The following is a 12,879-nucleotide window of genomic DNA, read 5'->3' as shown; positions in this document are numbered from 1 at the left end:
TAAATTAATTTAACCAAAAAGTTTAAAAGTCTTAATTTAAAGGTGACTCTAAAGGTCCACATGTGCATGTTCAATGTTAACTTTGAAAGGTAGACATTTGATGCATGCTAATGTGTCCTTTAGTTTGTAAGTAATGTAAAGCAATTAAAACAAATTTTTTCATGCTTTTCTAAAGTCTTTTGTGAGAAAAATGTCTATAATAAATGAATAAATCTTCTTAAATCTTTTTATGGGTATAGAATATTTTATCGGAGCTGCTTATTTTATCTGTGTTTAGATTTGGAAATATATAAAATTTTTAAATTTTGAAATGCCTTAAATAAAAGTGTTCATATTTAATCTGCACATGGTAGTTACATATTTTATACTATAGCTTAAGTTTGTTTTATGTAGTTAATTTGTTTTCTAGATAACTTTTGGGGATAATTTCAAATGTCATAGTCTGTAAACTTAGTTAATAGGACCAGGATGAGATTTTTATTTTAATTTTGATCTTGCCTTTGATTACATGATAGAAATATGTGTAGCAATGATGCTGAAATAGTATTAACATTCAATCTTTTATAGTCATTCTCAGTATATTATGGATGGTGCTGTATTTAAAAAAATTGTTGAAATTGGCTTAAACTGAATTAAATTCTTACATTTTTAAGCATTTTTGTATTTACAGATATCTGTCAACAGATGGGTCCAATGATAGATGAAAAACTTGAAGAGATTGATAGGTGAGATTTTTCATGCAAAGAATGAAAAGTAGAGTTTTCATAGGTTTACTTGTTTGGGCAAGCTTAGAACTAGTGATGGTTTTGGGCAAACTGTATTATCTGTTGCAATTATTTTATAGACTCCAGAAGCTAATAGCAAGGAGGTGCTTTTCAGTTTGGTAACAATTTTTTTCATGGCAGTATGAATAGTATGCATAAAATCCTGGACTCTTGTTCTTATCATTCCATTTTTTTACTTGGGCTGGAATTGAGGGGATATTGAGCAATGAAGAATAAAGTGAATAAAGAATAAGATGAACAGGAATCTTAGGCAAATATCATTAATATCATTATGTGAAACGTAGTTTCAAGTGAAATTTTCCTGATTTGGGAAGCTAATCCAAAGCAACAATTTTTTTCTTCTTTTTCTCTTCCTGTGTTCCTGTGTTTCTGTTGTCCTTCTAATTTTATTATCCCAGCTAGTTTTACTGTTCCTAGAAATAGCAGCAGCACTGGAGGATGGGCTATCAGAGTTGTAAGCTTTTAACTTGGTTCTGACATCTGTTATTCTTCCGAGTTTTCTCTCTGAAGTTAGAGGAAGAAGCTATAGTAGAGGAAAGGCAGGAGATGAGACCTTCTTATTCTATTGTCATCCTTTCTAGCCCTACACAAGCTAAGTGAACGGGCTACCGCTGAATTATATCTCTAGTCTTAGCCCCTCTTTATTGAAATGCTATGTAAACAACACAAGAAGAAAGGGATCAAGTGGGACCAAAGTGTGAAGGAGAACAGAAAGTACTTTACTTTTTTCCTGTCTCTACAGAGAAGTACCTTCAGCAAGGCTTTCCAGTCACTAAAAATTATAATCTTTGTTCCATGGAGCATTTTTCATAAATCTTTTGTGTTTTCTACAAAAGTTAAAAATAAATCCCTGTGACAGTTAATGATATGATGGTGACAGTTTCATCATATTTTTAGAGAAAGCAGTAAATATGTATTGCTTTGTTTCACTGCAAGGAGTTAATGGTTATTATATAATCAAATTGGAAAAGATTTAAAAGAAAAATGGTCAGCATTAAGTAGGTATGACTAGCAGTATAGTTACAAACTTTTCTGGAGCCTAAAAATAATTCACATCACCTTAAGAGAGAATTTTGGATAAACATGAAAACAACTCCAAAAATGTTTAGATAGGTAAGAGATCTATTATCTGAACTGTGTTCTAAACTTGTACTATACTTCTGAAGTAATTTCTGTAGCCCTGATCTAGATGCTTCTTCATTCTTTTCCTGTGTATTCCATGTGTTACTTTTGTCTGCCTTTATTCACTAGTATTTCAGTTTGGTCTGTCCATCCTTCCTCAGGGAATATCTTTAGTCCCAACTTTACCATAAAGCCTTTTTGGTCTACCGTAGCCCAGAATAATCTCTTCTAAATTCTTCTTTTTTCTACCTATTTCATGTAATTTTGCATTCAGTTATATGTTATGTCATTTGCTATTTTCTTAACCTGGTCTCCCTAATAGCTTGTGATTTACTTTCTGCTTTTTCTCTTTCTTTCAGTATAGTTTTGAGTATAGTTTAGTAAAAATTTGTTACTGATTCGAAGTTATATATCTCAGATCTTTAAAGGTGATTTCATACACACTTAATTTCTGTAGATTTAGGTGGTTTGTCACAGATACATCTGAAAGTAGTTTAACTTTATTTATACATTCATGCAACAGGAAACAAGCACTTTCTGTTTTTGTTGTTCAGAGGGAAATAGCAAGGCTTATAAGTTTTGATAAAGCTCATACAGATCATTTACTTGGTTACTCTGTATCTTTTTGCCTGCCTCTGCCTCCTACCTTTTTTGGTTACATTGAAAGAACCACATCCAATAAACAGGCTTTTGGATACTTTAAGCCAGATGAAAAGTGGCCATTTGACTTTTATAAACTTGGAAATTGCAAAAAAAAAAAAGAAGTTGTTTATTATTCCCAAGGGAACAGACAAAATTGTACCAAGTCAGAAGGGAAGGATTTGCTCTGGAGTTCCTTGAACAAATGTGAAAATGCTCTTATTTGGATTTGTTATTTCACAATAAGGTGCCTGGTTTCACCTACTTTCTCAAAATCAACCAATAGATAAGAACAGTAGAGATCTCCATGCATATACATTGCTTTTATTTGTATTTTCAAGAGTAATTTTTTTATTTAAATAATTTTTTCAGTTGATCTTTTTTACCATATAAGCAAATAAAAAGGTGATTTTTATTTTTTAAATAAGAGTTTGCTCTCATTTTAGTCATATTGTACTTCACAGGGGCTGTGGGTCTTTATAATTACTTCCACTCAGGAACTTTTTGTTTATAATTAAATTTTCAACATAAACCTGTAATATAGTAAACTAAATTCTTCTAGCACCAGAATTATGAATTGAATGCATTTTATGATATGTGGAAAGGATATTATGAAGTTATATTAGCCTGGCTACTACAAGAATTAAATAATTTTTCTTCCCGGTTTCTCATTGTGAATATTCTTTCATTGTATATGAAAAGAACCTTTTAAAATATGAATGAAGAGTGTGCTAAATTTAAAAAATAATTTACATTGCTAAATATATACCTAAAATGAGAAGAGTATGAAAATGCTTTTCTCTTCTGTATCAGGAAGCATTCAGAATTGTCTGAATTGAATGTAAAAGTCCTGGAAGCTCTGGAACTATATAACAAATTGGTGAATGAAGCACCAATATATTCAGTCTATTCAAAACTCCATCCTCCAGCACATTATCCATCTACATCTGCTGGGGTTCCAGTGCAGGTGAGCATGTTTTCTGAGAACATGTTTTCAAAGTTATAGTTTTGAATTAAAAAAAATGTTTTGAAATATTGAAATTTCTGTGGTCCCTGAATAAAATTATAAAACCAGTCTTTGTTTCTAGAAATATTGGCTAAACATTAATGTTCACCAGGACAAATTAGTTACTGATAATGTCACAAAAACACTTAGTTCAATTTTATCATGAATGAAAACAGTATTAAATATATAGGGGGTATTCTGGTTCTTCGTGTGTTTTTGTAAGAATAAAACATAAAAATCTTTAAATATAAATCCTTTGTAAGTATAAACTACACATCCTTTGATTTAGGATCTGGTGTATCAAAGGTTCTCTGCGTGAGGTACTAGTGCTGTTGTTGCTATTCAGCAAGAAGATTGAACATTTCTTTAAAAATCTTTTTTCAAGATTTCTTTGACATATAATTATAACAGCACTTAGTTAATGAACTTTTGGTCTCAGAACATATTTATTTTTTGTTAGTTCATGACTTAAATTGTTAAAAAACTCATGCATAATAAAAATATGATACAGGTCTATGAGATGTAGGTGCCATAAGCTATCTGTAAACAGCATCTTTTTGCAATACTTCTCACTTTTTTTTTGTGCTTGCCAGATAACATGAATACTTATATCAGTATCCCCATTCTCAAGGCTTTTTCAAATTTTAGCTAGTTAACCAAACAAAATAATCTTGGATGAATACATTTTATGTTAATTTATGAAAACTAGTATGTAAGAGAGTGTGTGATAGAGACACTAGAGGGAAAAGGTAGAATATGAGTACATAAATTAGATGACTTAGTACAACATAATTGTTAAGGTAAAGAATGGTTACTGTAGTTAACAGTCACATCATACAAGATGCATTTATCAAATATGCCATACCCTGAATTTCTGAAAATTACTTCTGAATGTAAGAAGAACTTCTGGGTGCAGAAAGACTGCCAGTTATTCAGTATTGCTGGCTTTCAGAGTTGTTTGCTACTGCTGTGAAACTAGAACAAAATAGAAATGTCTGCACAATTGTATAATAGAACTGCATGTTCACCTCTTGTGTATAAAGGGATATTTGTTATTCATGGATCAGGTATTTGTGTTAAGATGCATTTTATTTACAGTCTACAATCTATATTTTTCTAAGTGCAACTAGTTTCATTACTTTTTTCTTTTTTGGTACTGGGGATTTTTTGGTATAGGGGTACTTGACCTCTGAGCTACATTCCCACCCCTTTTTGTTTTTTATTTTGAGACAGGGTCTTGCTAAGCCGAGTTGCTGATACTGGCCTTGAATTTGAAATCCTCCTGCTTCAGCCTCTTTAGTCGCTGAGTATAGAATGCTACCACACCCAGTACAACTATTTCTTCAAAGTTGATTTTCTATCAGTTTGATTCTTCATATAATCTCTATTTATACTGCTTGCACATAATACTACTTGAAACATTCAAAAGTTTCTTTGAAAAATTTATTAGAAGCAGGTGGAGTAATACACTGTTAGTTATATCTGTGAGGACCATTCAGGAACCCTGAACTGCAGAAGAGTCTATTCTTCCAGTCTTATCCTCTTAGCTGTGAGTTGTTTCATGTTTCCTCAGGAGATAATGTGATTGCACATAACATAGTTTATCTGGCATTTCTAATTTTCATGTGAATAATCTTTGCTTTTAAAGTAGCACAATTTGTTTTATGTGATGGCACATACATGTAATCCCATGACTACATGAGATTGTGACTCAGGAGATTGAGGCAAGAGGATCACAAGTTCAGGACCATCCTCAGCAACTTAGACTCTGCCTCCAAATTAGAAAAGAAGGAGAATGAACCAGGCCCAGTGACACACACCTGTAGTCCTAGTGGCTCGGGAGGCTGAGGCAGGAGGATGCAAGTTCAAAGCCAGCCTCAGCAATTTAGTAAGGCTCTAAGCAATTCATCGAGATCCTGTCTCTAAATAAAATACAAAATAGGGCTGGGGATATTGCTCAGTGGTTAAGCACCCCAGTACCAAAAATAAATAGATAGATAGATAGATAGATAGATAGATAGATAGATAGATAGATAGCAGTAGTAGGGGCCAGGTGTATGTTAGAGATGTAAGTCAGTGGTAGAGCATGTGTGGGTTCAGTCCCCAGTACTGAAAAGAAAGAAATGTAGGAGAGAGGGAGGAAGGACATAACCTAATTTAAAACCAGAGCAGTGATACAATAGACATTGCCTGCCATCTTGATAACATTTCTTTTCCAACCTCTTTTCCTATAGGAAGGTGTTGGATGAAGGTCACCATTCTCACGGTGACTTGAGGTGATGTTGGACTTCCCTTCATGGGAGTTTCTATGACTCTACGTTTCTTTACAGCAAGACATGTTACTGAGTAAATAGGTAGTTTGGGTAGATTTCAGCTTACTACTTGAAAGTAAACTCTCTCTCCTCTTTCTCCCAACCTCCACAAAATAAAAGAACAACCAAGCAAATAGTAGATTTTTGTAGATTTGGTACTTCGAGAGTTTGGAAGCTCTCTGCTTTTTATTAGATATTTTAAGGAGATGTTTGGGACAGCAGTGAAGTCAACTTTTTCTTTTTGGTTAATAGACTTATCCAGTTCAATCACATGGTGGAAACTACGTAGGTCAAAACATTCACCAAGTAACTGTTGCCCCAAACTACAGCCTAGGAACAGATCATATTGGTTCGCTGCGATCTCTGCCTCCAAGTGTAAATTCCTCAGTAACAACACAGCCTGCTCAAACTCCATATTTAAGGTAAGTTTTGACAGCCATCTTAATTTTCCACAGACTTTTTGAATCAGAATATACTGACCCTACACTTTGTAATAATAGTTCCAATTTTTACTTTTAAAATGAAATCATAATGTGGGTGTGGTGGTGTATACTGTAATCCCAGCTAGTTGGGAGGCTGAGTCAGGAGGATCACAAGTTCAAGGCCAACCTGGCCAAAATGGGCTGAGGATATAGCTCAGTGATAGTGCACTCCTAGGTTCAATTTCTAGTACCATACATGCACACACACAAAATTATATAGAAATGCACATTCATAGTCCCATGAACTGAAATGGTGCTACTCTAACTTTGTTACTCATACTGTGATGGTTGCCTAGATATAAGCCTACAGTTTAGTTCCCTAGAACAAAATAAAGCTAACTGTCCTTTGTGAGGACTAAGCCTTTGTTGTGCTTTAGCACTGTACTATAATCCACCTAGTGAAATAGTCCCAGACTTATTTATCTGTTTGTACTTCTAAATATTAGAAAACTATTATTACTTTGTCCTTTAAGAGAAAGTATGTTTGAGCTGTGGAATTTGGGGCTTAATTTTTTATACAAACACTTCTGAGAATCATGTTTTAAATCTTTCCTTATTCACTTTGTTCTATCACAGAAGATATTTGTGTATAATGATCTCCAAAGTCCCTTTTCACTCTTATCATGAGTGTGAGTTTTAGACATTACTTAAAAATTAAATAAAACTGTTTATATTGATGTTTGGTTAAGATAAAATATAAAATTTTATTATTCTAAATGACACTAAAAATATGGAGGAAAAAAGACTGGTATGGTGTTGACATTAATTCTCCTGCATTGCTAACTGCATTTGGTATATTTTCTTTTTTTAGCACTGAGGATTGAACCCAGTGTTCTCTACCACTGACCTACACCTCCATGTCTTTATTTTATTTTTTGAGAAAGGTCTTACTAAGATGCCCATGCTGGCCCTGAACTTGATCCTACTTCTTCAGTTTCCCAAGTAGCTGGGATTATAGGTGTGCACTCAGTTAAAATGAAATATATTTTAAAATAAATGTATGTCATATTAGTTACAGGAAGAAACAGAAGTCCTGAAATATGGTGTGATTTTTCAACTTAGCTTGGTGTTTTTATATGTGGTAGTAAAATACCGTTCTGAACTATCCCAAGGATTCAGGGTGCTCTGCAGATTATACTGTTTTCTCTTTAAAAGTGAAAGTTCCTTTCAAAGGAAAGTTGGAAGGGTGTGTGAGGAGAAAGTGCTGTGTTGGAAAATGGGAAAGGGAGAATATGGGCTGGAAAATATACATTGAACCAACTCTGTCCTCATTGGAGTTGGCCATAGTCAGAACAGGATCTTCTCAGTTTTTAAATGTTTTTGCTGAGAGATATTCAAGAAAGCAAATTAAATAAGATTTATACTTTTATATTCTCTTGCTTTTTGAGCACTCTTCTCTTCTTACCAAATATAAAAATTATATACAGTATTTGGTAGTTGGAGTGATTAAATTATAACCAGAACAGCAGAGCTACATAAACTTAAAAAAGATTGAAAAGTCAATTTTTGTCATGATGATTGATCCTGACCATAATCTAGATAATGTAAATATGATTTTCTTCTTTAAATTTTGTTTGTAGCACTGGACAAGACACTATTTCCAGTCCTCCTTATATGAACCAGAACTCTAACCTTCAGTCAGCTACTGGTACAGCTGCTTACTCACAGCAGATGGGGATGTCTGTGGATATGTCATCTTACCAGAACACTACTTCCAATATGCCGCACCTGGCAGGCTTTCCCATGGCAGTCCCAGCTCAGTCGGTTGCACAGCAGCAAACAAACTATCATCAGCAACCTCTCCTTTAGAGAAAAACCAAGCATTTTTTGTGGAAACCTTCATAAGTGTCACTTGTGATTCTAATCTGAAAATATTAAAAGGAAACTTTTTCCCTCTGAACTCAAAAGGACCATGAGTAAATAAAAGCACAAAACCTAACTTACTCTAAAGGCCATAAAAGTTTTTTTCAGACCAGTTTGTTTGAAGTCAGAGGCAGCTTAAAGATGCTCCCAGTTAGTTTTGTCATACTTTCAAATGTCTTTCCGTGAATCTGGACACCCAATAAGTAGCTTTATGACACTAAACAGTATGAGATAGAAGTGTAAAAATTTTACTTTAAAGAAACCATTGTTACCATTGTTTATCCCACAAAATGTCTTAATGAGAGAATTGAAGACCTTTAAATATTTTTTGTCTGCTTTTTTTTTTTTTTTTTTTACCATTTCCCACACACTGTTGTATTAAAAGGCGAGGGAACATCTTTTTTTGTATAAGCATTTCGTTTGCCAACATGCTTTCTTTTGGCTCCTTAAATTGCAGTTGTGTTTGCAGTACTGTCAGTTTTGCTCTCAGTGTTATGTTGAGTAATAATTAGCATATAATTGTCTACAGAAACAAGAGCGATTTGGAAGGAACAAAAATGTTTTCTGTTATTAATAGCAAAAACTATGTAAATGCAGATGTGTGAGAAAGCACTTAGCCATTTCCCTACTCATGCCCATAGTGGGCTAAAGAATTTCCATTCCCTGAGGATAAACATTTTCTTCTCTACAAGCATCTTTATATTTAAAATTGTCACTAATGACCTTATCAAATCACTTTGGTCATTGTCTGATGCAATATGATCCATTTATTTTACTTCCTATGTTGTGATATGCAGAGATTCTACGTTTCTTTTTTAAGGATTATGCCTGACTTTGAGCCATGAGACATACCTAATAATTTGATGTGATATAAACCAAGCATGGATGATAAGTGAGTTTTTATTGAAGTCTTGTTATTGTAAAAGAAGTGATTCAAATACCACTGCTAAGATGTCATCGTGCCAAGCTATTGAAAAATATCATCTCCTTTCACAAGTAATTCTGAACCTTTGGAATAATAGCAGGTGATGATTTGATAGAAGGCAATGGATTGATAGACAGTTCAGTCAGTTTTTCTGAAGCCCATGTTTTAAAAATTAGTTTATAGCTAATAGATTCCACATACTGTAGAAGTTGGTAGAAAACCAATAAGGATTATTTTCTCTCTTCAAAATTTGCACACTACTTTATTATCTACCAACTTTTTACATAGTATAATATTGAAAATGCATATACTTATAGATAAATGATATTTAGAATGGGAAAAATAATGGACATAAGTTGAATATTTAAAAAGTTAAAACTTTTTTGCATGGATTCTAGATTTCTATATTGGTTTTTTAAAGAAAATAATCTTTCTAATAAGAATCCATTTGAAAACAGACTACAAATTTTGTCATTTATCTATTTACAGGAATTTTATTGTAAGGATATACCTTTTTCAAAGATACTTTGTTCCAGAACAAAATACTGTATATAATACTTGGTCTATATTTTAAAAGGAAAACAAGCAGTATTTGAAAACTTAGTTTTTGTTGTATTATTTCTAATCAGGTATCAAAAGGAAGTTTTAACCTTCCATACCATTTTTACTTTTTCATTTAGTATTTTCCTTTCAGATAAATTCAGCTATATACTTATAAAAAATATTCTAAAATGGCACCTTGCTTTTTTAATTACTTTTTTAGTTGTAGATGGATACAATATCTTTATTTTGTTTATTTATTTTTTTATGTAGTGCTGAGGATCGAACCCAGTACCTCACACATGCTAGGCGAGTGCTGTACCAGTGAGCCATAACCCCAGCCCCTAAAATGGCACCTTACTTTTTAGAAACAAATTATTTGTTCTTTAAGAAAGAAAACAAAATTTAAGAAACATCCAAAGCTGCTTTTGGTAATTCAAGTTAGTATTTGCATATATAGAGAGAAAAAATTTTACATTTTTCTTCCAAACTGTATTTAATAAATTAATTTTAATGTTTGTGTAAATATACTATATTTAATTGTGTCAAATTGGAAAAGTTTAGTTCATCATAAGCCTTTGAGCCAGTATAAATACTGCACACCCACTAAATTGGAATTGACCAATTCAGCTAATGTAGTTTTGGAATAATAAAATGTATGACATGTATATAAATGGTGTATATTGGCATTAATTTGTGAACATTTATATATGTAAAAATTTATTCCTCTTAAAAATAATTTTATTTTTGCCATTATAAGGAGTTTTGTGTTGCAGGTTGATAGTATAAAAATTATGTTAAATTTGAATTGACCTGACTCTTACTATTAATAAGAATGGCAAGGTTGTTCTTTTCTTTCCATAATTTTATAGATTTTATTTATTTTAAGACATTTATAACTAAATGTTTTTGCCAAAGGAATGGTCTAACTTGAGATTTCTACATTGGGTTCACACTTACTGTTTTAATATCAAAAATTTTAAAAATAACTTCTTTTTCATATGAAATCTTAGTACCTTAGAAAGAATTCCTGCAAATTTATAATGGAATTGATTTTAATGTAGAAAATGCCACTGGTATTAAAATACATGAAGTGGGATATGTTCATATAGTTTGAAAAATGTACAGCTAACCAATATTGCCTAATTTGTGGAACTTTATGTAGAAAATTACCTGAACATTAAATAATTATATAATATCATTTATTTGAAATTATTTACAGGTGCATTGTCATTTTGTACTATTTTGAGTGGAGATCCTTTCTCAAAATAAAATACAAAGGTCTAGGGTTGTAGTTCAGTGGTAGAATGCCCCTAGGTTCAATCCCTAGTACTGCAAAATAAAAATAAATAAATAAATAATAATGTGGTTGGGTCGGAGATGTAGCTCAGTGGTAGAGCATGTGTACATCCCTGAGATTGATCGCCAGTGCTATAAATAAATAAATAGGCTTGTGAATTTAAAATAAATAAATATTTATATTATATGTATATTTCTTGAATTCCAGGAGAGGATCTATTGAATTGTCAATATGATGAGAAAACTGAAGTTATTTTTTTTTTTTTTTTTTTTTTATTGTTGGTCGTTCAAAACATTACACAGTTCTTAATACATCATCTTTCACAGTTTGATTCAAGTGGGTTATGAACTCCCAACTTTACCCCGTATACAGATTGCTGTTTCACATCAGTTACCCTTCCATTGATTGACATATTGCCTTTCTAGTGTCTGATGTATTCTGCTGTCTGTCCTATTCTCTACTATCCCCCCTCCCCTCCCCTCCCTTCCCCTCCCCTTTTCTCATCCCTGTTTAATGTAAATCTTCTTCTCAAGCTCTTCATCCTTACCCTGTCCTTGTTTACTCCCCTTATATCAAAGGGGTCATTTGGTATTTGTTTTTTAACGATTGACTAGCTTCACTTAGCATAATCTGCTCTAATGCCATCCATTTCCCTCTAAATTCTATGATTTTGTCGCTGAAGTTATTTTTAAAAATTTTAAATTATAGATGACATAGCACTGATTTATCATTTGTTTATATCAAAAGGTAGTTTTATTTACATCAGTTTCAGTAAGTAAAAGGAGGACTCATTTAATTTTTATTTGATTTAGTTTTCTTTTGAAGATTCAAAGTTTATTTTAAAAAATTTTCCCCAGAGATGAAATTATTCTAATTTTATCAAGCTAAATTTGAATTTGGAAGTTTTTTTTTTAAACTTACTGGATCTAAAAGAAATATGCTGCTGCTTACATAGTATAAAAAAATGAATAGTAGCCCCCTCAGATTTATGTCTACCTGGAATGTCAGAATATAACCTTATTTGGAAACAGTCTGTGTAGATGCAATTAGTTAAGGATCTTGGGTAGAAATCATTCTGGATTTAGAGTGGGCTCTAAATCCAATGCTGAGGTCCTTAAGAGAAGACCCAGTGAACAAGGTCATGTGAAATGGGGGCAGAAGTTGCAACTATGCTGCCACAAAGCAAGGACTGCCTGAGATCACCAGAGTATGTAAGAGGGAAAGGATTCTTCCCTAGAGCCTGCAGAAGGAACATGGCCTACCTAACACTTCAATTTCAGACTCCTGGTCTTCAGAACTGTGAGAAAATAAACTTTGACCATTAAGCCTCCAAGTGTATGGTACTTTGTTACGAAGTCTTAGGAGACTAACACACATGGCTAAAAATGTGCAAAGAATTCTGAGTATCAAACACGTGGAACTTTTACAAGTTTGCCTAAAATCAGCCCAAGAGTTCTGAGAAAAATATATAGTCTAGTAACAGGTTTTTTTTTTTGTTGTTGTTGTTTGTTTTTTGGTACCAGGGATTAAACTCAGGGGCATTCAACCACTAAGCCACATCCCCAGCTATTTTTTTTTAATATATTTTAGTTGTCAATGGATCTTTATTTATTTATATGTGGTTCTGAGTGAACCCAGTGCCTCACACATACTAGGCAAGTGCTCTGCCACTGAGCCACAACGCCACCCCACACCCAGCCATTTTTTGTCTCACTGAGTTACTTAAAGCCTTGCTTTTGCTGAGGCTGGCTTTGAACTTGCAGTCCTCCTGCCTCAGCCTCCTGAACTGCTGGGATTACAGGTGTCTGCTACCACACCTAGGCAGTAGCATTCTTTTGATTTTTGCTAAAACAATGAAATTGCTTGGATAGATGAAGCTAAGACTCCTGTAAATTCCATAATTCC

At 33.0% G+C, this 12,879-nt stretch overlaps 1 protein-coding gene across 2 annotated transcripts in view; it reads left to right on the top strand.

Moving 5' to 3' along the window:
* Positions 1 to 10,889, top strand: part of Stam2 (signal transducing adaptor molecule 2) — a 49,979-nt gene extending 39,090 nt beyond the window's left edge. The window contains exons 11-14 of one of the 2 annotated variants that reach the window (XM_005315798.5): positions 671 to 725; positions 3,360 to 3,513; positions 6,117 to 6,286; positions 7,927 to 10,889. In XM_005315798.5, the coding sequence (XP_005315855.1) occupies positions 671 to 725; positions 3,360 to 3,513; positions 6,117 to 6,286; positions 7,927 to 8,155 (608 nt within the window). In that variant the 3' untranslated portion in view covers positions 8,156 to 10,889. Of the gene's footprint in view, positions 1 to 670; positions 726 to 3,359; positions 3,514 to 6,116; positions 6,287 to 7,926 lie in introns of those variants that run through there. The other variant, XM_078017406.1, reaches the window with a different exon arrangement.
* The last annotated feature ends 1,990 nt before the right edge of the window (positions 10,890 to 12,879 follow it).

This window comes from Ictidomys tridecemlineatus, chromosome 7 (genome assembly GCF_052094955.1).
Source record: "Ictidomys tridecemlineatus isolate mIctTri1 chromosome 7, mIctTri1.hap1, whole genome shotgun sequence".
Classification (NCBI taxonomy): Eukaryota; Metazoa; Chordata; class Mammalia; order Rodentia; family Sciuridae; genus Ictidomys; species Ictidomys tridecemlineatus.
Note: the sequence above shows the minus strand (reverse complement) of the source record. Positions and strands in the feature narration are given on the sequence as shown.